Source organism: Crassostrea angulata, chromosome 10, assembly GCF_025612915.1.
Source record: "Crassostrea angulata isolate pt1a10 chromosome 10, ASM2561291v2, whole genome shotgun sequence".
Classification (NCBI taxonomy): Eukaryota; Metazoa; Mollusca; class Bivalvia; order Ostreida; family Ostreidae; genus Magallana; species Magallana angulata.
The window spans coordinates 13,696,339-13,723,519 of record NC_069120.1 but is presented as its reverse complement, the minus strand read 5'-3'; the positions used below and the strand labels follow the sequence as shown (position 1 = coordinate 13,723,519).

General features: G+C 34.1%; 2 protein-coding genes across 4 annotated transcripts; both read left to right on the top strand.

The window, feature by feature from the left end:
* Positions 1-1,310: 1,310 nt before the first annotated feature.
* On the top strand, positions 1,311-15,061 carry LOC128167941 (prostaglandin E2 receptor EP4 subtype-like). Of its 3 annotated transcripts, none has more exons than XM_052833939.1 (3): positions 1,311-1,403; positions 12,774-13,733; positions 14,192-15,061. In XM_052833939.1, the coding sequence occupies exons 2-3, from the start codon at positions 12,804-12,806 to the stop codon at positions 14,828-14,830; spliced, it is 1,569 nt and encodes a 522-aa protein (XP_052689899.1). In that variant the 5' UTR covers positions 1,311-1,403; positions 12,774-12,803; the 3' UTR covers positions 14,831-15,061. The 3 variants fall into 3 exon arrangements, with proteins under 3 accessions (XP_052689899.1, XP_052689898.1, XP_052689897.1); XM_052833938.1 differs by lacking the exon at positions 1,311-1,403 and adding an exon at positions 3,373-3,674; XM_052833937.1 differs by lacking the exon at positions 1,311-1,403 and adding an exon at positions 8,931-9,238.
* Positions 15,062-22,308: 7,247 nt separating this feature from the next.
* Positions 22,309-26,983, top strand: LOC128166266 (xylose isomerase-like). The gene is made up of 15 exons (XM_052831327.1): positions 22,309-22,582; positions 23,137-23,213; positions 23,372-23,444; positions 23,624-23,765; positions 23,945-24,082; positions 24,180-24,289; positions 24,385-24,480; positions 24,649-24,732; positions 24,833-24,888; positions 25,209-25,279; positions 25,490-25,595; positions 25,794-25,896; positions 26,115-26,194; positions 26,321-26,395; positions 26,600-26,983. The coding sequence occupies exons 1-15, from the start codon at positions 22,489-22,491 to the stop codon at positions 26,684-26,686; spliced, it is 1,392 nt and encodes a 463-aa protein (XP_052687287.1). The 5' UTR covers positions 22,309-22,488; the 3' UTR covers positions 26,687-26,983.
* Positions 26,984-27,181: the final 198 nt, after the last annotated feature.

The following is a 27,181-nucleotide window of genomic DNA, read 5'->3' as shown; positions in this document are numbered from 1 at the left end:
ATTCTAAAGTATCTTTTACGTGTATTTAATTTGAACTGAAGGCTCTTTCTACTTCTGTTTTTTTTACCATAGAATTTATGCTTACAATTAATCATCACATGATCAAAACGTATTTCATAATTTTTCTTTATAATTAAGGAAGTACCTGTTATAAAGAAGTACCCTCTAAATTAATTTTTACTTTACTTTTAAAGTTATATAAATAATGTGTCTTTTATGGAACAATTTAGCATAAACTAACTAAAAGTGACCGTCTACTAACTTTTCACACGATAACGTTCCGATTGTTGGTTCAAACAAAGGCCAAAAGGTGTTTGGGTGCGCTCTTTTGTACCAAAAAGATCCAGAGTTTTTAACATGTTATATTAAAAAATATTTTTAACCTTGTGTTCACCTTTTCCTGCAATTATTGCTACCTTGGTAGAGTACATGAACCACTAAAGAAAGCATGTTCTGCCTAATAAAAGTATATTGATTTCATCAACCAATCTCTCTTCAGTTATTGAATGGCATGTGAAGTGAGCAAACGCACGTAAAATGTTTATAATATATACTTCATCTAGGATTTTGAAGTTTTGTGTCAGCTTGTGCAGTCTCCATATATAGTGAACGTTTCATCATTTTAAATTATTTTTCAAAGTTTGAATAAGTAAATGTACTAGTATTCATGTAATGAACTAGACACTGAAAAATACTGGACTTGAATGGACTTTTTAGGTATGCGTTCACTTCAAATTAAAAGCGGACCAATGAATACTTGTCTGTAAGGAGCCGTATCAACACCATTGGATTTCTTAAAAATAGGGGAGAAAATATCCATTGCACACACTACGTTTTCGTATATATTCCTAGGACTAAGGATGGTCGTAACTCGTTATCATAACTCTTGATTACGAAACACATGTAATATGACCATTGAAAACAATGTGAATATAAATAAAGAACAAAGCAAATCAATATGTACATTTTATGTGAGTCGTAATACTAATAGAATGTTTTTTGTGCAGAATTCTCTGCCGTATAAAGTTTGCATCAAAGGTTGACAACAGAAATTACTTAAACCACATTTTATTCAAATTGTTATCGATTACTAAACACTCCAGTCGGTTTACCTTTATTTAACTTGCAGTGTTACAAAAATACACATTACGACCCTCTATCATGCAACTTTAGGAAAAAACAATACATTATCAAAACTGGATTGGCAAATGCTAACAAGATGATAGCTTAAAATCAATTAAACAAACTAATGAGATGGCTACGCGAATTTTATTAATTATTCCATTCCACTTAGGTTGTTGGCATTGCCTAAACCCCTTCGTCGCATATTATCTGAAGTCTGTCTGCGCTGACCATTTGGTTTGGTTTTAAAATGAGGGACATAGAAAATGAGGGGTCAGAAGGTAAGCATTGCGGAGATTGTCGTGGGTTTCGTTTTTTTAGAAGGGCGGGGTGATCAGATGACGAAAGACTGTGGTAACTAATGTAAGATATATATCGGTTGTGCTGGGTTGTTGCTTTTAGTAACAAGAGCAAGAGATGCTAATTATAAGGAAGATAAATGAAATTAAAGTGGGTATTATTGCGGGTAATTATGTTTGTTTCCTATGATTGTGGAGGAATAATCATATTGGGACGATTGCTTATTGGAAAGGGTTTAATATGCTTGAAAAATGTAAACAAAAGAGGACGTGTACTAATAAATGCATTGCTATATAAGTTTATTTCATCATATTTCTTTTAAGGGAGGAGGACGACTGGTCCCTTCACTTGGAAATCGAGATATTTCTTTCTTTGTACGAAAACATAATTTTCTAAGCAACTCCTCCCCACCCCCACCCAGTTATGTTCATGTAATTATCGTTGTTTTCGAGTCCAATTGCATATATATAATACTGTTTCTTCATTAGTGTACGTCTGGTTTTAAAAGGAAATCAAATGTTTAAAATGAACATATGGATTCACACTTAGATTAAGCGATATCAATAAGGAAGACCATAGGTTTGTTAATCAATCAGTATTGGGGATGTTGTGTATAACACCTCAGTGTAGCATTTATTATCACTGAAATCGATAAACAAAATAGAGAAGTAAATAGAATAAGGGAATTCTCACAAACATGCAATGTCACGTTGCATTTTTTCTCAACTATTGCATTTTGTGACACTTTTATTAAACTTTTGGAGATAGAACTGCAATTAATGTAATTTTGTTTCATGATCAATCTTTCTGGGTTGTTCAAGGTGATTTATTTTTTTAAATATTTTTTTTTCTTTCTGATATTAGAGAATCAGTTAGATTTTGATTTTAATTTAACATTTTTGTGAAATTATCGATATTGACATTATTTAAGCAGGGGGTCGTTTACAATTAACGTATGATGCAAAATATGTCAAATGTCATATGTCTTATCAGCAACCAAAACAGCTCTTCACTGTATGGGAAGGATAGGAAAAATCGGATTATCCATATTGCAGAAAGACAAAACGATGGTGTGACAATCCTTCCTAGGCGGGATAACTCTGTCATGATAAATCATGATGAAAATTCCAATCAATATTTTAACAGTTGAATTTTGAAGAATTGAGAGACATGTACGGGAAAGGTAATCAAATGAGATAAACTGGACAATTTATTGAAAGGTTAGACAAACGCAGCACAACACATTACCTATTCGTTACATGTTAAAGATACCTAAAAGCAACTATACAGTGTATACTTTTATTATGAAAAGAATTCGCTGCGTACTTTAAATAATTAACATTGTTGACCTCCACACCTTTTGACGTCAGAACCAATTCCATGTGTCTTATCCGTCATCAAAAAAACGTTAAAACCAGCGATTATTAGAACATGTGGTGTACGCTGAAAATTTTTAAGCGTCTGAAAGGCAAGAACAATCATTCGACGTTCAAGGTACAAAATAGGTTTGAAATGCAAGGTTTGAGACTCGACAAATAAATTAATTTTCTTAAAATGTGTAACATGTACAAAAATGTACCTATATTTTTAAGCGTATCCATGATCAACGGTTTACGGTTCCCAAACTATCAACAGTTTAAAGTCGTCAAACCCAGTTTATCAACTGTGTGAAACTATATATTTTATGTTCAGTTTTGTGAAATTGACACATTAAATGTCATACAATCATGGAGATTTAACATTTAAGACGTAATTGAAATTGAATGCTCCAACCGTTTTCATTTACACCACAGTCGATTTTTATGAAATATAGATTACTAGAAAGTTAAAATATTAACATTCAAAGTTTCGACGTCCTTGTCTACGTGTTTTTATATCCTTGTTTTTAGAGAGTGAATCAGATGAGCCGTGTTAAAATTGAATCAAAACTGAAATCCAAAACGGCTGTGTGATAAAATCAGTCGATGTCGAGAAGTTAATGTCGAAAAAACCATAGTACGCTGATCAAACCCTGATATTAATATTTACCTTATTTATGTCAACGAAATATCGCAAACCTTGCAAAGCAAATAGATACAGAGCGTCAATGGGGGTTCTGTGTGGTGATATACTCGTTAAGGCGATCAATGAAAGATAAGAAATGATCCTGTTTTCTGTGATAACTTAAATGACAGCCATCAACACAATGTTTAACATGTCAAAATGGATTACTAATAACCCGGGCCTAATTTTCCACATGGACCAACTATACAGTAAGTGTATTGTTTTGGTTTCCATTTCCCTTAATTTAATTTATAAATTTTTGTTGCATAGAACATATCGATGTTTTTTCAAAGTTTGTAAACATATGACATTGCTTTGTTAATGTGCATTTCTACAATGTCTTGTTACTACTATATGTTCACAAATCTATTTTAAGAGCCTCAGCTATCACAGTTCAATTGAAAATAACATACAGCATTATTTAAAATTCAAAGGAATCTAAGTCTAAATCTTAAATTAGTTCAAACTCATTAGAATCTTTGTTTGTGTTCAAACTAATGTTTTAAAGTGGCACAGATCATCAATGAAGCATGTATTAACAATCCGAAGATTTCACGTCCATAATGTCAGGGCGGGGGTAGGTACTTTGGTCATTTTTAACACGCCTTTCTGTCTAAGCAACTAGTCATATGTTTAACAAATGTTTAAAAAATGATATAATAGCTAAACTATCACAAAGGAAGTAAACCAACTACGTTGAAGTTTTGATTGTCTCCACCGGAAAGATCCATGACTGTTTTGTAAGAATTTATCACCTTGTATGTTATTAACATTCAACAATTGTTTTTTTAAAAAAAACAAGATCAAATGAACTTTCTTACTTATTAATGTTTGCATTCCTTTAACTTCATTTAAACGTATTCTGAAGTATTTAGTGCATTTAGTGACAAGTGATATCCGGTACCTACAGTGAATAATGAGAAACTTTTGAGGTTACATTGTGTGTTTGTTTGTGTGTGTGTGTTTACTTTATCGGTCAAAGCTTTTAGCTCAATGTACATTGGAAATACGAAATGTACAGACTGAAATCAAAGTTACAAATAAGTTTTAAAGTAACTTCCATATATATAGCAAAATTGTCTCTTTCTTATAAACATATTACTGATCATACTTCATGAACATTAGCAAAGTTAATATGATTTTTTTTTTAAAAAATTAGCATAAATATGTTATTAAACATAAAGGTAATAGAGCAGGTAATGAGTTTTCTGAATTGCATGCTACTTTCACACTCTCATGAATCATGCTAAAAGCATTTTATTCAATTGAATTTAAACATTTTTTATTAATCAAAGTTCTAATAACTTAGATTGTCCTATCCTTAATATTTAAGGATTAGAATTTTATTTTTTAAGTATCACTTTGGATTTGTTTCGACGAAGGCGTGTAAGAATCTAGAGAATTGCCCCACTATTGATCAGTGACATCCATGGCGTCAAGAGAAAAACTAATGTTCAAGTAAATGTATCCTTCAAATACTCTGTATAAACTAAGGTTAGAATGTATGGAGGGTAATCGTGTTCAAAAATCCAGACATGTAAACTTGTAAATCCGAATATGCAATCGTGTTGATGTGTGAGCCTGGGCATGAATATGTGTAATTCTGATCGTGTAACCTATAAAACTCGGGCATAAACACGTGTAAGATTTGACTCAGTTCCTTCGCATGATGCACATTTTGTAACTTTATTGTTTACATTAGTTAATTAAACCTTCAACTTTACACACTTTCAATCCGTAGTTTCTGCGTTTGTAACTTCAGGCTCGGCAATAGCACATCTGACATGATACAAATTGACAAATGTAAAGTCTACAAGTTTGTCGAATTTTGACATGACCTTATATGGCAACTGCCTTGCTGCGGGGAAAAGGCATGCCGTAACCACCGGACCGGAATGAACGAAAAATAAACATAATATTCAGCTAAACTGTTGCAATAAGCTTTTAATGAACGACACCTTTTCTATCGAAAACACCGGTATTATTTTTAGAAAATAAAATTGAGGTATGATTGAAACTGGACCAAACAGGAAGAGGTTCATGTAGAAAAAAATCGTTGCCGATGTGACGAATGCGCTAATTTCCGTAATATAATTCTCATGGTATTATAAAAGGAAATGCCTAATATCTTATATCTCTAAAAAAAAATTGACATGTAATTTAAACTGGAATATAAGTAAATGCGTACTCTTTTCTAGAAATGAGACGGATCAAGAAATTTCCTAAGGGGGTAAATATATTCTGAGCGGCATGGGGTTCGAAGACCGCCGTGAGGTCCCATGTAACTCCATTGCTTCTGAATTCTAAGAATTTTGAGAGTGAATCTTTAACCGGGTTTCCGATTATTGAAATAGTAAAAATTGCAGACGGGCGAGTGGCTGTCAAAAAGGTACCCTTATTGTACCGATAACTCCTCGAACAGTTTTCAAGATAGGAAGTTGTTCTTTTGCAGATCATTTATACGTATATATCAGAAGTATGCAAATTGCTAGGATTTTGATTTCTGATAATTTATAAAAATATCAGCTGTTGAACTTATTCATTTTTGGGCAAAAGCATTGCATATAGAGTACCCCATTTTTACTCTTGTTATTTTTCTGAATATTAGTTAGAATAAACGACCTGCAAGGATTTGGTAATTTTTCGCGGAAAAATTTATGTTACTTTACATGTATTTATACTTTTTGTTGTTGTGTAAGTGAAAGATAAATAATAACACAATCTTCAATAATAATAAAAAAAAAACTAGCGCATATTTTTTGTGCGCCGTAAATTGAAGTTTTACTATGGGAGGCACTGTCTTCCATCTGTATTTTTAGACAGGGAGCTACATACCTGCAGCTAGTTCACAAGTGGCTGTAAAGCTGTATTATACTAGCTCTCCAGAAAATTTTTATCAGCCAACTTCACAAAGTGAGTCTGTATTGAACCGACATTCAGGACGTCATACTCAATCCCGTAATAATTGCTTAAAATAATTTTTAAGAAATGTCAATTTTTACCTGCATGATAGGCTTTTTTTCCTACATATTGCCGACAATGCAAAGAAACATTTCTTGAAATAATTTATACACAATTTAATTTCACGACAGTTAACCTTATCTTTGGAATTTTTATTCATTTCTTTTAAAGAGGGTGTCGCTTCTTATGTCTCATATTACCGTATTTAAATAGTTTGTTTTTCTTATCGCTAACTTTGCAACTCAGCTGACAGACTCCGTGTAATTTTTCGCGTGGGGGGGGGGGGTCTTTTCACAACTTTGTGGTAGCGATAAGGATGCATTTGGAGATATTTTCTTAATTCAGCCGAGGCCTATACTTTAACAATTTGTTGCATGTACTCTAATAACAGTGGCGTCGGAAGCAAATTGAAAGGGGGGGGGGGGGCTAAACTAATCATGAAAAATATTGACAAGAATTCCCATGATCATGAAAATTCTAATCCGTGGGGGAGGGTATACCAATAACTCCAATCTTACCTGCCCAATCCCCCCCCCCCAAATCATGAAATTCCTAATCCGTGGTGGTGGTGGTGGTGGGGGGGGATGCTAGTATACCTACTATGACTCTAATTTTCAATATCACTATTAATATTTCATTCTTCTTAAGGTCTTTTAAGGAACAATTTTGTTTGCTGCGAGGAAAAAGTAGGGGGGGGGGGGGGGGGGGGTTGAATCCTCTCTGTTGCTATGTTCCTAATGGTTAGGTCTAACTTGGCAAAAAAGTGGGGGGGGCTAAGTCCCCCCCCTAGCCCCCCCCCCCTCCCGGTTCAGACGCCTATTAATAAAAATGCGTATACCGGTATATCTTTATACACGTTCAATTATACATATTCAAACAAAGTCATTAAATGTAATTTTTTCAGTTCTATGAGGATATCTGAAGCCGATCGAATTCTTTACTCGCATCTTTTATACATTCTCTTGATAAAATATACACCAATCTCATAATTTAATTTTCCGAAAAATAATACTCTATGAAATGTTGTTATCCAGAGAGAATATGATTATAGGCTTACCTAATTTTTTTGTTTATTTATTCCGTCCCTATTCCGGCGATTACGGCATGCCTTTACCTGCAGCCAGCCTTTTTCTATCAGTGACGTCATTGTTTCCATATAAGGTCATGTCAAAATTCGACAAACTTGTAGACTTTACATTTGTCAATTTGTATCATGTCAGATGTGCTATTGCCGAGCCTGAAGTTACAAACGCAGAAACTACGGATTGAAAGTGTGCAAAATTGAAGGTTTAATTAACTAATGTAAACAATAAAGTTGCAAAATGTGCATCATGCGAAGGAACTGAGTCAAATCTTACACGTGTTTATGCCCGAGTTTTATAGGTTACACGATCAGAATTACACACATTCATGCTCAGGCTCACACATCAACACGATTGCATATTCGGATTTACAAGTTTACATGTCTGGATTTTTGAACACGATTACCCTCCATAAGAATGTGTCTAAGGTAGAAATATTTTACTAATAATGAAAACACGTATAGCTATGTATTTTTGTGCCACTTCTAACTTTTTTAACCACAAGGACCATCTCTACCATAACCAAATCATATCTCTTTCTTGGGTGCATTTTAATGGGGTATTACTATAGAGTCTAGTTTAATGTGCGATTTTTATTTTCTGAAATTCGTTTTATCACAGTTAAAAGGGTACTAAAAAATTAAAAGAAAGAATGAGACTCTCCTTAGACTGCACTGATCAAATTCTTGATCAAATACAAGCTTCTAAAGTTGGGGTTTTCCTGGCTCTTAGAGACACAAGTTCACCTTTTTGATGACATTTAATACATTACTACATGCAAACTTTTTTGCAACTTTATACACTCTGAATAAACGGTCCATTTATTTTCTTAAAAAGAAAGAACTTGATACAAACACATTGCCATTAAAAAAAAGCTAGCGTGCACTTGTGACAAACTGTATACCTAAACGGGAACGGAACTAGTATGACGAAAGCTGACACACAGACAACGCTCTATTAGGAGGGAAAAACCGACTTCATTTAACAATTGACAGTTTTCTTTTTACATTGTGAACATGGTCGTCAGCTTTCATTTTCAAAAGAAAATCTTTCAAAAGAAATTTTTTTTTCCTCAACCATTTGTGTTATATTTATGAAAAACAATTTCCTGACCATAAACGGGTTTGTCTCGAGTATTTACTTCAGTTGCATGTTGATATGACATTTGTCCTCTAATGATAATATTCAAAGGTTCCAGTGGTAAACAATTCATCAGATATGGGGTTCTTTATATTTAGATTAAATGGGAGAATCATGCACACCGATGCCAGCAATGATAAAAAGATCCCCAGAAACGAGGAGAAAACTAACGTAGGGGTTTGCGTGCTTGTGTAGGCTCAGTGATCGGACATTTTACTGATGCTAGGGAGAATTTGATAAGGAGTTTGTGTAAGGCTGAAGGATCAAAACCTGGTACGGTTATTTGATAGTAGATCTTCAGTAAGTTTCGTCAAACATGACCAGGGAATCTGTGTGAAAGTTAAAGCACGTGTGGTTGTTTACAGAAGTCTTAAAGTTATTGACAAGCGTTCGCCTTCCCTCCGATGTTTCCTATTGACGAATAATTAATCACCGGACTTTCTTTTGTGTGTAAAACGCCGAGTTAATATTGGAAGTTGGATTACCATCCTCATTTTCCACATCGTGTTCCATTTAACGATAAAATTATGAACCACTTTTGATAGAAGTTTTTACCTTTCGCAATCAAAAGAGTTTACTTTTAAATTACGGTAAGTGGCTCATGTTTTTTAAAAAGGTTTAAACGTTTTAAAATACAGGTAGGTGAAAGAAACTGTTTACTTTTAATGTAACATGATTGGGGTTTTCCTTGAGTGCGATCTTTTGAATTAGATGACTGTGTATAAAGAATGAATTTCTGTTACTGCTTTACGAGTAGTTTTTACACTACACTAGTGATGCAGATAATTTGTTTTGCTACAATCTCTCAATTTATATTACCTTCCGCTTCTCATAGCTTTTCTTCCGTTATCATTGAGATTAATCATATCAAATATTTCAGTTGAAAACAGGATATGTCACCAAATACACTATATTTCTGAAATTAATGCAATAAGAAGAGACAAATGAAAGTTAAGTTAATAGTACATTCGGAGTTTAAAAGTTCGGTAAATATAACAGTAAAATAACAATATTTGTATGCCCAAAAACCCTTGAAATTTTTTATGTTTGAATTTGATTTTTTTTAAACCGAAATCAGATATGAACTATTCTGGATAGATTACTCACAAACTCACAAATACAATATTCGATCTTTATATGATTGATTTTATGCAGAACTGATATCTCAGCAAGACTGTTTTGTGCAAACAAATAATGTCAACACGCGTTATACGGGCTGCTAATTGTCTGAAACTCTCGTTTCTCTTTGCCTATCAGACTGTCCAACTGACAAAAGAAACAAATAATAATAACAAAACCACAAAGATAAAATGAAAAAGCTAATACAATAATTCGGAGCATAAAAGTAATCCGCATGTTCATATATTTAAACAAATATTTTTTTTACATTTTGAACAGGTTGGTGAATTTTGATAGATATGGAATATATCTCGATTTCTTTAACTTCTTCTTTTTCTTTTTTTTTTCTTTTTTTTTTTTTTTTTTTTTTTTGCTAATTTAGAATTTTAAATTGCAATTATCAAGACTTATTTTTTAAGGAATCATTGACAATTAAGAATTGTTAATTAGTAAAAGATACTTCATTGGCTCGGTACAAGAATCGACGCTCAACAATAACATTTACTTTTACACTGACGCTTAACAACAATAACACTTGCGCTCAACAACAATTACATTGAAGTTCATCAACAATAACACGCACGCTCTCAAACAAATTACAAAAGACGCTCAACAAGATTTACACTGACGCTCAACAACAATTACAATGACGCTTATCAACTTTTACAATGACGCTCAACAACAATTACACTGAGCTCAAAAAAATTTCTTCATCAATAATTACTAGTACACTGAATCTACATTGACGCCCGGCAACAATCATATTGACAATTTTAATATTTGTTGAAACAACAATTTATTTAAAAGAGAATAAATTTTTGTCACAAAGTCTTTTTAGAACTAAATTTTGATGTACATGACTTGCACAGGATGAATCATCGTTTGCCGTTACAAAAAAGTCGACAAAACTCAAATAATTTGTTTAAATGTTTGAAAGTTAATGTACATATAGAAACGATGTTGTGTCGGTTTCCGTTTGTTCCTTGCACTCCCCGATGAGCTTGGCTGCACTTTAATTGTACATGTAGCATGTGGTTAAATATCATCTGAATACATGAAACCATTACGGTAATTTCCTCGTAGTCCAATGTTGTGAATTATCTAAGTTATTATCCCGGATTTTGAACGATTCCTTAATCAGAGCCACTATATTGAATTAATCCTTATGCGTGCTTTTAGTTGGGTCTCTAATGATTTCGAAAGCATCGTTTTCTGTATTGTTTTGGCAAAATTTGATCCATTAATTGATATCAAATATTTTGGGAAGAAGATGAATGGTAATTTTGCAACTAATCTTGAAATCAAATTTTTTAACATGTACGGGATGAGCACAAAGCCATGTTTGCAAACCAAATACATTTTAAATTGATATTGTTTGAGTGTATAAAAACCATGGGATCCTCGAATGTCGATTGTGAAATCAACAGATTTGAATATTTTAGACGCAATAACGATTTTTAAATGCATGTATTATGCGTGTACAAATGGATATGTAACTTTAAAAAAAATGTTTGTGGAGCCCTTCTAATGCATGTATGCGTATTCTGTGAGGATTGTTTAGTATTAAAGCTTTGGTGGATAATTTATACTTAATTTTTCAAATCTTTTAAGTTGAATGATTAGATAACACAGCTTGGTTTGTCGTTATTTCTTGTTTGCGGTGAAGTTTGAAAGTCAGAACCAAATAAAATTTCAGTTAATGGGATTAGTTTTATTTAGAATTGTAAATATATTTGTGAAACAAGTAATATATAGTTTTTCCCGTGATTCCTTTATCAGAGTTTTCAAAGTATCTCTAAATACCTAATGAAAACTTCTGATAACCACAAACCTTTGATTCTTTGTTTTCTTCGAAAATTTAGATACAGCTGAGATAGTGATTTATACGTGTAATCCATGAGTTTCACAGCCTTGCAAGATTTAGAAAGGTGTGTTTGTATTAAGTTACGAAACACTATACTTGCCTCTGGATACAAGGGGTGCACAGCTACATGTAATCGTTTTAATTACTCCCCAAGTTAAGTGCATCGATCTCAATAGTGCAACATGTTGCCTGATGTTTCAGCCTCATATTCCATCATTATCAATTCCCTTAGAAGTATAATAAAAGGCAATTTATAAAATTCGCAGACTGTGTTTTTTTTCAGAATGGGTTTTATTCATTAGATGTAATATAGCTTTCGGTGAAATTGACAGGAAATGAATATTTTTCATGCCGTTATTATTATATTTTGTTTTTAAAAAGTGTACTTTTTTACATGGATTTGATCAAAGATATTTTTAACTATTGTAAAATTCGTTTATTGTTTGAGCCTGAAGGGTTAAAAAATTAATGAACACGTGTATATGGGAGACAAAAACTAGTGCTCCTTCCTCTTTGAACTATGTCTCAGTGAAAATAAAATAATGGCGGTGGGGGTGGGTGTGAATGGCGCTTGCTTAATCTAGGGGAAAAAAATTGTACAAACATTTTTAAATGTCATACTGGCAATTTCTAAAAATACAAAATTTTCTATTTCTAATAACCGGGAGGAGGGGTATTTGAAAAATTTTAGTCATTTTGATAATAAAAATAACGAAGTATTTCATTTGTATCAAAAATGGAATGAATGCATCAACATGGGGGGAAAATTATGAATAAGAAATAAATAATCACACCTCTTTGAAAATCGATTACGTGATAATAGGGAGAGTGCCGTATTTATTGACGTAGAATATCTTCACAATATATGAGTATAATATTCTAGTGGGAAAAGCAAGCCTCAGATACTGTCAGTAACTTTCGGGAACGCATTCTTTCCTTACACGCAAAATCTGCATACTTTGTATCATTAAACCCTTCAGCAGTAAATTTACAAACACATTATTCACTTTAATTGACAACGCTTCCGTCGGTAGATATCTAGCGCTGCTGAATACGGTTAAGCTGTTATTTGACGTAAGTCGCGGATCAGCTTCGACGTAAAGGATGTGTCATTAACTTGCTATGTGTTTTCGTCTTTTTAGGCCCTACAGACAATGGAGTAACATTAAAAAATGGTAACTATGGAGGTCACAACCCGCATCAAAGCCACCCAATCGTCGACTTCATTGTCACTGACTCTTTACACTAACGACGTGACGCAAAACTTTACAACTGTCATGGCGGACGATCGGACTCGAATGGATAATCCGTGTGAGACCGCCAACACCACCGGATGTCGACAAGAGGGAATGGGAATCAATCTCTCCACCCCGATTATCATGTTTGCGACGGGAATTCTGGGAAATATATTAGCCCTACTCGTGTTGTATACCTCTCGGAAAGAGGCCAAGAAGACAGTCTTTTATACGTTACTCGCCGGACTAGCGTGGACGGATTTGATTGGTCAACTTATGACGTCACCAATCGCTATTATTGTGTACGCTAATAATCTAAAATGGGTCGGAGGAAAGCCCGTTTGTCAATACCATGCCTTTGCAATGATTCTGTTTGGCGGGTTAACTCCCCTGCTCGTGTGTGCTATGTCAATTGAGCGATTGCTGGCCTTAAGATTTGGATATTTTCATGCAAGAGTCGTCACTAAGAAAAAGGCCTTCGTTGCGATAGCAGTGTGTTGGGGGATTGTGATGTTTTACTGCACTTGGCCCTTTGTTGGATTAGGAAGCTATGAAATTCAATTTCCGGGATCCTGGTGCTTTTTAAACTTTCACAAAGAAAGTGTCAGCGATATTATATACGCTTCAATATTCGCAGCAACCAATATCTTCATTATTCTGTTAAATCTTGGATGTAACATCGCTGTTGTTGTGACTTTACTGCAAATGAGACGTAAAAGGATATCGAACAATTCACCATATTGTCATAGACGACACGGGACGAATCAGAGTAAATCAAAGTCTATCAAGAGAGAAGCAGAGACCCAGATGGTGATATTCCTCTGTGCAATCACGGCGGTTTTCACCACGTGCTGGCTCCCAATTAACGTAAGTTTTCCAGCTACAATGAACATTGGCAAATGGTTCTAAAACGGTTCACTGCAATTAAAATAGAACACACAAGAGAAAATACAATGAAAACTGTATAATGAGGTATAAAAGATTGACGAAACGCACTTAAAAATGTTCACAAATTTTTGGTAGGGGTGAAACAGCCCTTGTATATTACGCAAGTAATGGTTTTTTATGTCAATAATTGAAAAAAATAAGAAAGAAAAAAACCTAATGAAAATAAACATTGGAATAGGTGCATCATACAGGTGCTTATGTTTCAATTGCTTTTTGTTGGAAAGTCGAACAATTGCCTTTTATACAGGAAAAACATTTAAAACTTTGATTCTTCACAAAAAAGCCCTGAAACTTAATACCAAAATTAAAACGGCATGCATATTTAGAATACATATATACAAGATAGTGAATGAATTCTCCATGTGTTTTTCTTGCAGATAAACATCATTATAAATCAGGTAACAGGTGTTACAAATCGGAAGGCAGATCTTCTGGGTGTCCGGTTTGCTGGAATAAACCAGATTCTGGATCCTTGGTTGTATGTTCTGCTACGCAAGGCCCTGATTTTAAAAATCGTGAAGTATTTGCATTGGAAAATATGCAAGCGCTCGAAAATTGACGGCGGTGGGAGGAGAACTTTTCACTCTTACGAAAATGTCCCCGTAGATAGAGAACATATATCACTGGGTCAACTCGACGACCTCCAAATCAAAGTACTGTGTGTGACTGTGGACAAGCGTTCAGGTGATCGCGGCCAATATAAAGACAACGATAGTAGCGACGAAAGTATGTCAAGTGTTTCGAATTTAATCGAACGCCAAAGGTTTGACATGGGATATCATTCCACTTCTTCAGAACTCCGCGAAAACGTAGAAAAAAACGGCCGTAGGCGACACAGCAAAACCAACAGTGACCACAGACTGAGCCGATCTGCCAGGGACGGTGCGGGGAGGAAAGAGATGCTTAAACGTAATCACAGTTCTCCGGCTTTTATGTTTGGACGGCGTCAAAACGGACAGACACCAAGCGAAGACATGAGAAGCTTCAAGAAAGGAGATAGTGATATTACAATATGATGTACACGTGTAGTCCTGCTATAAATCAAAGCGATCTTATAGAAATTCTTGATATTAAATGTTGTTGTAGATTTTGTATGTGTCTGTAAAGGGTAACTGTCATGGTTCACGGTGTGAATTAAGACAGTTCATCTTTAAAATATTTAATTATTTTTTAACATTTTATTTCATCGATATTTACATTTATTCTTGTTATATTTTACAGACGTTTTCATTAAAAAAAAAAAATAAAACTAATAAATGCTTTTTTCATCAATTTACATAGAAACAATAATTATGATATTATGAAATACCGGTACACCGATTGTTTATAAGAAGTTATAAAATTTTTGTTTGTATTTCTTATACCATTCAGCAAACGAATTCCAACGTTTGTAGAATGCGATTATGATATGCATTTTATTAAGTCATTCAACAGAATGAAATCAATCAGTAAAATCAAAACAAAATAAGAAAACCTAAATTAGGAAAAATGAATATGCTATCATTTTCTTATTAAATTATGTGTAGTGATATATCTATTGCATACAGTGAAATACATACATATGTATTAAATACATATTTAATATTTCATAAACGGCATTTGTTCCGATTATTGCGATTTATTTATAGAAGTTTCCACCTAGACTTCATGTAGAGCGCTCCTTACTCTTCTGAACAAAACAATTCTAGTAAATTGCGAAACCCTTTATTTTTAAAGTATATGTCCATGTGAGCAAACTGTACCGCGGGCCTTTAGTAGTGAAAGTACAATAAGTTTGAAATCTATACGTTTCAAATTTGCTAGACATATAGGTTGTTTGCTGTATAACGCCCAACAATCATTTAAGTTTTATGGAGCATCTTATTCGCAATAAAAAGTAGAAAGATTTATGTGATAAATTCTCGTCTGCTACTGCTGATTAAACAGCATGACTAGGTTTGAAAATTATCTCTTCGTGTACTTTTAATTATTATTTATCCGGGTTCACATAGAATCATTTAAAGGAGCTGATTTAGGGATCGTTCTGTAATGATACACTGAGAATAGTTCATGTTTAAAGAAGAAAGTTTTTATTTATTTTTTAATTAGATTCAAGGTCTTGTTTCAAAGTTATAGTAAAAATAAGTCATTTTTATGCCCGTTAACAGTTTTTCGTGTACATGAAGCTTCTATTCTGTTTCCAATTATTATTTATTAAAATTTTAATGATTATTTATTCGGGGTCACATAGAATAATTTAATGGAGCTGAATATTTTTTAAAGGATCATTCTGTGATGGCAAATGCACTGGGGAATACTTTACGTTTAAAGAAGAAAGTTGTAATGTTTTCTTAATCAAATTCAAGGTCTTGTTTCAAAGTTCTAGTAAAAAAATCATTATTTTTTATGCCTGTTAGCCATGTTTTCCTTGTATATGAAGTTTCTGATCTATTTTCAACATTTCTAACCTCATTTTTAATTTCTATTTTTATACCAGCAGGATATTTCAGATTATTTTTCCCAAGTGGGTGATCCCGAGATCTCCAAGCGGAAACAGGGCAACGGTAACTGTGATCTTTTTTTAAAAGAGTGTCAGCAGAACTTGTGTATATAAGTAACTGCGGGTATCGAAGTCTGAATCTGCACAATGTCATGTAAAATGTTTCGGGTCATGACCTGAATAGGATGCGTTACAGGTTTTTTTTATATTTTAGAATAAGTTTTTTTAGTGCAATGGGGTTGATAAAAATTTGAGGATTTATTTAGTTTATTCTAATATTTATTTAGAGAAAACAAGTCTCCTTCTCTGTGACTCATTGATTCACATTTTATGCTATCAGATGTCAAGGTGCTGTGGAAATATGTGTTTATCATAGCTTTGCTAGGGGCAACCGTTCGTTAAACGTGCATTCATGATCGACAACATATAATAAGACAACCTAATGAGTAAACACTCCTAACAAGCCGAAGTCCCCGCTGCAATCGGAAAGGGAAAAAAGTCACTTTCGAAGAATATCAGTCATAAATGTAGAAGTGCGTAGAATTAATATTGTCTTGTTTATATGTATAGTATTGCTGTAACGAGGAAGTATAAATATCATTTAATCATAACAGTTTTCATATACTATATGACATAGTATATAATATAGTCACAGCAGTTGTTGTTGTATTGTTATCGTACAGCGGTGGATTGATATTGTTGTATTGTTATCATACAGCGGTGATTAGTGATGTTGTATTGTAATCATACAGCAGTGGATTGGTGTTGTTGTATTGTTATCATCCAGTGGTAACTAGGTGTTGTTGTAATGTTATCAAACAGCAGCGACAGGGTGTTGTTGTATTGGTATCATACTGTGGTGGATTGGTGTTGTTGTATTGTGATCATACAGCGGTGGATTGGTGTTGTTGTATTGTTATCAAACTGTGGTAAATTGGTGTTGTTGTATTGTTATCAAACAACAGTGGCAGGGTGTTGTTGTATCTTATCAACAGTGGTGGCTTGATGTTGTTGTATTGTTATCATACCGGGGTGGATTGGTGTTGTTGTATTGTTGTCAACAGTGGTGGCTTGGTGTTGTTGTATTGTTATCATACTCGGGTAGCTAGGTGTTGTTGTATTGTTATCATACAGTGGTGGCTAGGTGTTGTTGTATTGTTATCATACTGTGGTGGATTGGTGTTGTTGTATTGTGATCATACAGCGGTGGATTGGTGTTGTTGTATTGTTATCATACTGTAGTAGATTGGTGTTGTTGTATTGTTATCAAACAACAGTGGCAGGGTGTTGTTATATAAATAGTGCCTGTTTGGGAGGGTAACAGTTGAAATTGACACCCCGAGAAAACCATTGTCAACCGACGCGAAGCGGAGGTTGACAAAGGTTTTCGAGGGTGTAAATTTCAACTGTTATCCTCCCAAACAGGCACTATTTATTTTGTTATACTGAATGTCTTTTTAAAATTTTTAAGAAAATTTTACTGCTTTTATATAGGAATAACGTGAATTCTACAGCGAACCGTACGCGCATAATTTTCGCGCATGTAACATTTTTTAATGTTACCCGTTGCCAAGTGCGTTGCTAACGCTGAGGGTAATAGTAAATATTATTAACTGCGTCTTAACCAATCAGATTTCAGTATTTAACATGAAAGTATAACAATGTATCTTATCAACAGTGGTGGCTTGATGTTGTTGTATTGTTATCATACTGGGGTGGATTCGTGTTGTTGTATTGTTGTCAACAGTGGTGGCTTGGTGTTGTTGTATTGTTATCATACTGGGGTAGCTAGGTGTTTTTGTATTGTTATCATACAGTGGTGGTTAGGTGCTGTTGTATTGTTATCATACAACGGTGGATTGGTGTTATTGTATTGTTATCATACAGCAGTGGATTGGTGTTGTTGTATTGTTATCCTACAGCGGTGGCTCATTATTGTTGCATTGTTTTCTTGCAGTTGTGGCTTGTTGTATTGGTTTTATACAGTGGTTGCTAGGTGTTGTTGTATTGTTATCATAACGTGGTGGCTATGTGTTATTGTATTTTTATCATACAGCAATGCATTGGTGATGTTGTATTGTTATCATACAGCGGTGGATTGGTGTTGTTGTATTGTTATCATGCAGTGGTGGTTCGGTGTTGTTGTATTGTTATCATTCAACGGTAGATTGGTGTTTTTGTATTGTTATCATACAGCGGTGGATTGGTGTTGTTGTATTGTTATCATAAAGTGGTGGCTAGGTGTTGTTGTATTGTTATCATACAACAACGGATTGGTGTTGTTGTATTGTTATCATGCAGTGGTGGCTCAGTGTTGTTGTATTGGTATCATAAAGCGGTGGCTAGGTGTTGGTATAGTACCGCTGTTGTGTTCTTTGTTGATGTTGCATTTCAATTTAATTATTTGTATACTAGTACAGAAAGTAATATTTACATCTAATGATAATTTTTTTCATTATAGAATGAGCTGTTGAATGATTGTTAAACTTGTTGCCATTGATTTGATAGTAGTTGTAATAAGTGATGTATTGAATGTTGGTATTGTTGGTGTTAAAATAGAAGTAGTTGGAGGAGGAGTATTTTTTTAAAGTAGAAGTTGTGGTAATGGTATGGTTATGGTGGTTTGTTATACTTTCATGTTAAATACTGAAATCTGATTGGTTAAGACGCAGTTAATAATATTTACTATTACCCTCAGCGTTAGCAACGCACTTGGCAACGGGTAACATTAAAACATTTCACTCTATGGCTACCCTGTCAAATATTCTGGTATGTCTATAAAAATGTTACATGCGCGAAAATTATGCGCGTACGGTTCGCTGTAGAATTCACGTTATTCCTATATAAAAGCAGTAAAATTTTCTTAAAAATTTTAAAAAAGACATTCAGTATAACAAAATAAATAGTGCCTGTTTGGGAGGATAACAGTATATAAATAGTGCCTGTTTGGGAGGGTAACAGTTGAAATTGACACCCCGAGAAAACCATTGTCAACCGACGCGAAGCGGAGGTTGACAATGGTTTTCGAGGGGTGTCAATTTCAATTGTTATACTTTCATGTTAAATACTGAAATCTGATTGGTTAAGACGCAGTTAATAATATTTACTATTACCCTCAGCGTTAGCAACGCACTTGGCAACGGGTAACATTAAAAAAATGTTACATGCGCGAAAATTATGCGCGTACGGTTCGCTGTAGAATTCACGTTATTCCTATATAAAAGCAGTAAAATTTTCTTAAAAATTTTAAAAAAGACATTCAGTATAACAAAATAAATAGTGCCTGTTTGGGAGGATAACAGTTGAAATTGACACCCCTCGAAAACCATTGTCAACCTCCGCTTCGCGTCGGTTGACAATGGTTTTCTCGGGGTGTCAATTTCAACTGTTACCCTCCCAAACAGGCACTATTTATATAATAACAGATGTTGTGTTTTTGTTGATAATGTTGTGGTTGTTGTTCTTATTCGCAAAAAGATGTTATCATTGCGGTCAAATGACAGCAATTTATGCTCTAAATGTATTTCAAACGTGATTAAAATATTAGCCAAAGAAAAAATTAAAGCCATTTTAAAACAATGTACAGGTATGGTACAAAACAGGACGCTTATATTAGTGTGATCTTGTTCAATATATTACTTATAACCTATTTCAGGGCCAATCTTTGAGCTCAGTTTTCTTACATTATACAAATTACTCTTGACCCATCTTTACAATGCTTGTCTCTCTTAATGGGTTCAGGATGGCGAAACAACCCCCGCTTTGTATTCCTAGCAAACAGAAATATGATAATTGAAAATAAACAAAGTAAAGCATTGTGCTAACCGTTGTTTATAGAGTAGCCTTTTGATCGATAAATTAATACTACCGCTAGGATCAAAGCCATTTACCGTAACGACAGACCACGTGTACACATTGTGATGTTCGATAGTTTTATATTGCAAAAATTATTCGCGGAACTTTCGTGTTGTAATTAATTGAATTAGATCGTTGATCATGGTTCTGTATTATTTTTGTCAACAGACATGTTTGTATGCAGTTTAATTTATCTAAGTGAAGTGTAATGTGATTCCTCGGCTCGCCAAATTCTATTTTAAGATTGATTGATATCTTTGGTTTGATGTTGTAATAAAATGTTTATAGAACTTTCGTTTGTTGACGAGGGTTATTGATTGTATTTAAGATTGTCAATATTTACGTCTGTATGTAATCAAATTTATGAAAGTAACACATTTCATACGGCATTGCTTGCCAATTTTTAATCTATATAAAATAGAAGACTGAAATGGAATGCCGCGCTTCCCTTTTTGAGTAAGTTTTTTTATCGAAAGGGAGACAATTCAAGAATGCCTCCTCTGACAGTGGGATGGGATTTTTTATTCGCCATGTACAGTATTGAGCACATGAATATATAAAAGTGTGCATTACTTTTCTCATTATATCATAATTTTATAATTGTATCTCTATTCTGCATCAGACAACATTTCACTCTATGGCTACCCTGTCAAATATTCTGGTATGTCTCTATAACAGCCATGTAATATTATAATATACATTTTGCTTGATTTGTGTAATACTTGTACATACCATTTCATAATTTCCTTAGGGGGAAATCAATTATGAATAAAGATAGGTAAAAATACATGTTTCTATTCTCGACACCCAACCCCTTCAGTTCTGAATTATATATCAATTATTGAAACAGGTTTTTGTTTTTTTTACAATTTAGAAGTGGTCCCTCCGACGAACATGCATAATGAAATATTCTATTTTACCGGTAGCTAGGGGACCATAGCGTGACAGCATCCTATTTTATTTGCCTGTGTTCACAAATGGTAACATAAACATTCACGGTTCTTAAACTGCTTCATTCACTCGCTTTCTATGACAGTACTACACGTGTCATTACTCCATTTTCATACGCTGGATATATTCTCCATATTGCTAGTATACATGTATAAGTGTCTGCTTGTCAGATGATTATGTTGATTGCTCAGATTTTTCTATATTATGTATTTATCATTTGCATTATTTGTACACAGGTGGGAAAGAAGTGCGGACATGCTTTCATATTTTTTTCATATTTTTAGATCTTGAATTTATATATAAGCTGCACAGTTCTAGGTGATTGAAAAATGCTTGTTTTCGTATGCTTAATTTGCATTAGCTGCAATAATGTAGCCCTCTCCCAATTTTTTTTTGGGGGGGGGGGGGGGGGCACATAAGATATAAACTGAAATCGGAGTGGGCTACATTATTGCAGCTAAATTTGCATAAAAAACAACACGTAAAACCTCATATTTCACGGTTGTTTTTTATCATTTGACAACAGATTTGGTCAGTTTTGGACAGAAACAAGCCAGTTCAAAAAATGTTTACATTTTGATCCGAGGATGGCCTCACATCCTCCTACAAAAGACGAACATGAGACGTTGACAATATTTATCGATAAGACGACTTACCAGATAATTATTTTCACTTGTTGGACAAGATAAGTTGACTTACCAGATATCTTGTCCAACAAGTGAACCTAATTAAGTTGACTTATGTACATTATGATTAACGCACAACAGATAGTACAAGGTGTTAACCCATTTTAAGATACTTATTGTTCCTATAGATTTTATGATTAATTTCCTGAATCGTTATAAAGATACGACAATTTCAACTTAAAATTATAATAACGGACGAAAGGGGACGGAACTGTATCATTTTCTCCGGAAAGGAGGGACTGAAACTTAATCAGTGATCTCATATTGAAACAACCCCTCCCCAACCCGCTACCGCTAGATCTGCTCCTAAAGACGTACTTTTCATGAAATCTTATAAAATATACAATGAACTACTCCATTTCATTTATTCTCTGTGCACTTTTGAAGTTAACAGACAACATATATATATATACATGTATGTGTAACTGAGATCAACTCAGAGACAAGTATTCAGTTGAATGACTAAATTTTAAGTTATAAAGTCAACATGCCGATTTGAGCATGTAATCTCATTAGTAAGAGGTCAGGCTAGTTATCAGCCCCCTTCGACTCGAACTCATCATATACACCCGTCCCTATCTCGTAAAGTAAATTATAGCAGTTGTGTTTATCTCCAAATTGTAATCGGTACGATCGACCCAGATTTTGGCTGCAGAGTGAGCTGAAAGGTTTACCAGTTTTTCCAAAAACCCAAGACTTAAACATGTCTTCGTTCGCTCCCACATCCTCGGATGATTCTGCTGGAAACGATTCTAAATACCGTGCATTTGATGCACCAGGAGCAGAATTCTTCGAAGGTAGGGTTAATGGCTTTAATATTCTGTTGATAGATTTCTTCAAGAAATACGTTTTATCTTCTTCTGATGTTTAACACCTGCCATGATCTTTCAAAGACTTCATCTGAAACTTTCCTTTCTTCTACTCGGGGCATGGGTTTCGTCCATCTGCAGTTTTAAAATTTTCAAGTATGTTACATGCAACTTATTTATATATGATACTTGCCAGTCGGAAAGAGAATCGTATCAATCTTAATGTATATGTAAATGCAAATTATGTTTTCGTTCAACTTCATTTTTGTGCAAACTGATAACAAAATAGCGCACGAAAATTCAAAAAATGGTTGAAAACCATCCCATTTTCATGGGTATATATATATTATTAACATATAATTAATGTAGATAAGATTCTTTAGATCCTTATTAATCAGCTGGTTTGACTAGAGGTAACATTTACACACGGACGTGGTTATCGAGTGGCCAGCAGTGGGCCACTTCTGAACAATTCAGCCATTTTAATATTCTTGTATACACAGTTAGACTTTTTGTTAATGCTTTTGTTTATATACTTGAAGGCATCGGTAAAATTCCCCTGAAGAAGGATGCTGGAGCCGATGAAACAATGGTGTTCAAGACCTATGAACCAGAAAAAGTATGTATTAGCATACAATCATAATCACTGCAGATTTTGAAATGGCATGATTTGTGTGTACATGTATCAGAAACTAAAGAAAAAAATCCACAAACAAAAATTGCTTGAGTGTCAATATTGATAGGTCTCATCACGCATAATGGGTTTTTTAATTCCAGGAAGTGATGGGACGACCAATGAAGGATTGGCTTCGTTTTTCTGTCTGCTTCTGGCACACGTTCCGTGGAACTGGTACTTTTATATTTATAAAGTTATTCTCTAAAATTCTTCCATATCATGCAATTTGAAACAAATAATATCTGCAAAAAATGATAAAGATAAAATTATTATGTGAATTCAAACACGCTAACAATATAGCTTAAATTATGGATAATTTGGGTCCGATGACATATTCTACATCGAATGCGTAGGAGCGGATCCTTTTGGATTTCCTACATTGGTTCGCCCATGGGATGATGGCAGTAACTCCATGGCAAACGCCAAGAGGCGTCTAAGGGCGGGTTTTGAGTTCTTCACAAAGCTTGGAGTACCATACTGGACATTCCACGATAGGTATGATATATCAAGACAAGTGAACCTGATCTAAATTGAAATTTAAAAAATTTAAAATTGGTATGAAAAGATTTCTTCTTTAACAAATTCAGAATGTTAGAGTATGATTTTTTTTACATAGTTCCAATATATGGAATTTATTTCATACGCCGAACAATGAACATTTGTATTTTCTATAGAGACATAGCGCCAGAAGGAGCAACCTTAGCGGAGACCAACAAGAATTTGGACGAGATCGTCGACCTTGCATTAGAGTTACAAAACAAAACAGGGGTCAAGCTGTTGTGGGCTACCTGTAACTTGTTTGCTCATCAAAGGTAGATAAAGAGAATGAAATTATCTGGAAGTAATTCATTTGTAAAGAATAATCAGCAATTTTATCGAATACTGATTCTGTATTATGTAATCTTTAAGATATATGAATGGGGCTGGAAGCAATCCAGACGCCCACATCTTTGCTATGGCGGCAGCGCAAGTCAAGAAAGGTTTAGAGGTCGCAAAGAAAATGGGTGCCCAAAACTTTGGTAGGTATGACGCAGTTTAAAAGTTTACGACACAACATATCTACAAACAACGTGTAATAATCATTGACACTGATTGTAATTTAATCTGTTTACAGTTTTCTGGGGCGGAAGAGAAGGCTACCATACAATCTTGAACACCAACGTTCTCACAGAACTTAATAACTTGGCCTCATTCTTTCGAATGGCTGCAGGTATGGAAAAACTTCAAAGAAGATGAAATAAAGCCGATAACATACATGTAGATAAATGTTTATGAAAATTTGTCCTCAAACCCATCGATCCTTCTACATACATCAGTTAATCTCTTTCGCTTTATTTTCATACATACTTCTTTTTAAAAAATTTCGCCTGATTTTCAGAATACAAGAAAAAGATTGGGTTTACGGGAACATTGCTGATTGAACCTAAACCAAAGGAACCTTCCAAGCATCAATATGACTACGGTATATAGCTCGTCGTTCAACTTGATCAATTGTATGTCCTTTTTAGAAAGTGTTATTAATTTTGATATTTAATTCGTTTCCTTTTATCTGATTATTTCAGATGCCATGACTGTCATCGGATTCCTCAAACACTACGGACTAGACAAGGACTACAAGGTTTTAACGTGTTCGATAAAGATCTTTGATATCTTAACGAAGCCCAATGGTCGTTCACATTTTGTAGTACTGTTCCATCTCCATACTGTTTTTCTATATATGGTTTGAGTTAAAATAAAAAATCTAACCTATTGTTAGAGATATTATTCTGCCATGATATCAATAGCGTCATTAATTGATGTTAGTGATATAAATCTGTGAATTGAAGGTGATTGTATCGTATGAATCAATTATTTGCCTCCCAGCCTCCTTAGGTTTGTATTACATGTTTGTAAGACTCTCTCTACAAGATTTAATTCTTTTTAATTTAATTTATACAGCTTAACATTGAACCAAACCACACCACTCTGGCCGGCCATGGATACGAACACGACATTGTAATGTCATCCGCGTAAGCTGATCATTTTCTCCTACCCTCAAACAAGAGATTTTTTAATCGTTTATTTCAAAGCATGTAAATTATCACTTTACATGAACAGAGAGATTTAATTTGTGGTTCAGTGGAATAAGAATAATAGTTTAGAATACTTTGAATCACAAAGTTTTAATGTAACGTTTAAATACTTTAATACTATTTATGACGTGCTCTCTGTATTGACAGATTTGGAATGCTGGGGTCCATTGACTCTAACACGGGGTCACCGGACCTGGGTTGGGACACGGACCAGTTCCCCATGGACATTAAAAACACAACCATGGTTATGAAGGTAGGTTCCCTCTCCCCTCTCCCCGAACTCCTTGTATTTTATATAATTACTAGTATACAAGAAGTCTCAAGAAGTTATAAAAATCATAAAATGATTATCACAAAATCTCAAGACTCATCCATTTTCTTTTGTCAATATACACTAGATTACAAACATTCTTTAGTTTCTTTTTTTTTTAAATAATATATTTTTTCCCAGACTGTGTTAGAACAAGGTGGTCTTTCGCCCGGTGGACTTAACTTTGACTGCAAAGTCCGAAGAGAATCTACCGAGCTACGAGATATGTTTATCTCCCACATCGGTACATAAAGCAAAGAAATTTTAAAGATTTGCTAATTAGTTAACATGTATACTATACGAACTCTCAATATTATTTATTATATATGTCAACCGAATTGAAAATTCGAAGGTTTTCCAATTGTCTCGAGTGTTGCAAATTCTTGATTTGCAACACCGTGATTTCGATTCCATGTCAGTGAGAAGAGTTACATATATTTGATTGTTTCCCTTTACATGCAGGTGCTATGGATTCTTTCGCAAGAGGGTTGTTGAATGCCGAAAGAATTCTAAAAGAGGGTGTTATTGCCAAACAAGTTAAGGTACATGTATAATTGCATGTAACATTCCCAGACTGTGAAAAAAAAAATCATTTTGAAAATTCAGTTTAAGTATGAGATCGATATTTTGTTTCAAACTTTATATGCGTAATAATTTTTATTCTATAGGAAAGATACAGCTCCTATGAATCCGGTATCGGCAAAAAGATAACAGATGGTCAAACATCATTTGAAGAACTGGAGGTATATTTCCTCTTGAATAATCTTACTATCTATGACAACAGAATATCTATTAAGGAACTTGCTGAACCCCAATACGTTAAAATATTTTGCAAGATTAAGATTCTTGTACACGTACATCTTTTAATTATCATTGGCCTTCTAGATCAACCAGACTCAGATTTTGAAAATATCCTTTACAAATTCTTTCAAAAAACTTTTTTTCAGAAATATATCCTTGACAACGGAAGCCCAACCAATGTGGCTTCAGGTCGCCAGGAGCATTACGAGTCTATGTTGAACCACTATGTCTAAATATAGACACCGGAGATGTTCGAACACGTCCCTGTGTGGTACGAAGTGTATACAACTACACCCTGCAACAGTGCTCTGAACCTGTATTAAAACTGAATTTGTTACATGAACTTACCACAACGAACTCTAACTTTTAAGATGAAACTCACCCGACCATAGATTTTTTTCTTTGTAAATGAATTTGTGTACATATTAAACTTGTAACTATAGTTAGTGCGTAACTTTTAGTTGATCGTTGTATTTGTTAATAGATCTAGTTTTCTACATAAATTTTGAATAAAATCTGTGATTTCTACATATCTTTATTCTGTATTGACCAAGGATTTTTTTTACGGACCAGTAAAATTATAAGTTCGTGGTTTAGAAGTTTGATTGTATGTAAAGGGTTTCCTCATCTCCGAGTTCTATTAAGAGTTGTTGAAATATCTTAACCGACCGATTCTGTAACGTTACGTGTCTTAGACAAACTGTAAAGGAAATGTAAATCATTTCAGC

Coding starts and splice junctions, on each gene's coding strand:
- LOC128167941 (XM_052833939.1), top strand. CDS start 12,804: ATGGTAACTATGGAGGTCACAACCCGCATCAAAGCCACCCAATCGTCG. Junction 13,734..14,191: donor CGTGCTGGCTCCCAATTAAC/GTAAGTTTTCCA, acceptor TTTTTCTTGCAG/ATAAACATCATTATAAATCA.
- LOC128166266 (XM_052831327.1), top strand. CDS start 22,489: ATGTCTTCGTTCGCTCCCACATCCTCGGATGATTCTGCTGGAAACGAT. Junction 23,214..23,371: donor AGACCTATGAACCAGAAAAA/GTATGTATTAGC, acceptor TTTTAATTCCAG/GAAGTGATGGGACGACCAAT. Junction 24,290..24,384: donor AATGGGTGCCCAAAACTTTG/GTAGGTATGACG, acceptor ATCTGTTTACAG/TTTTCTGGGGCGGAAGAGAA.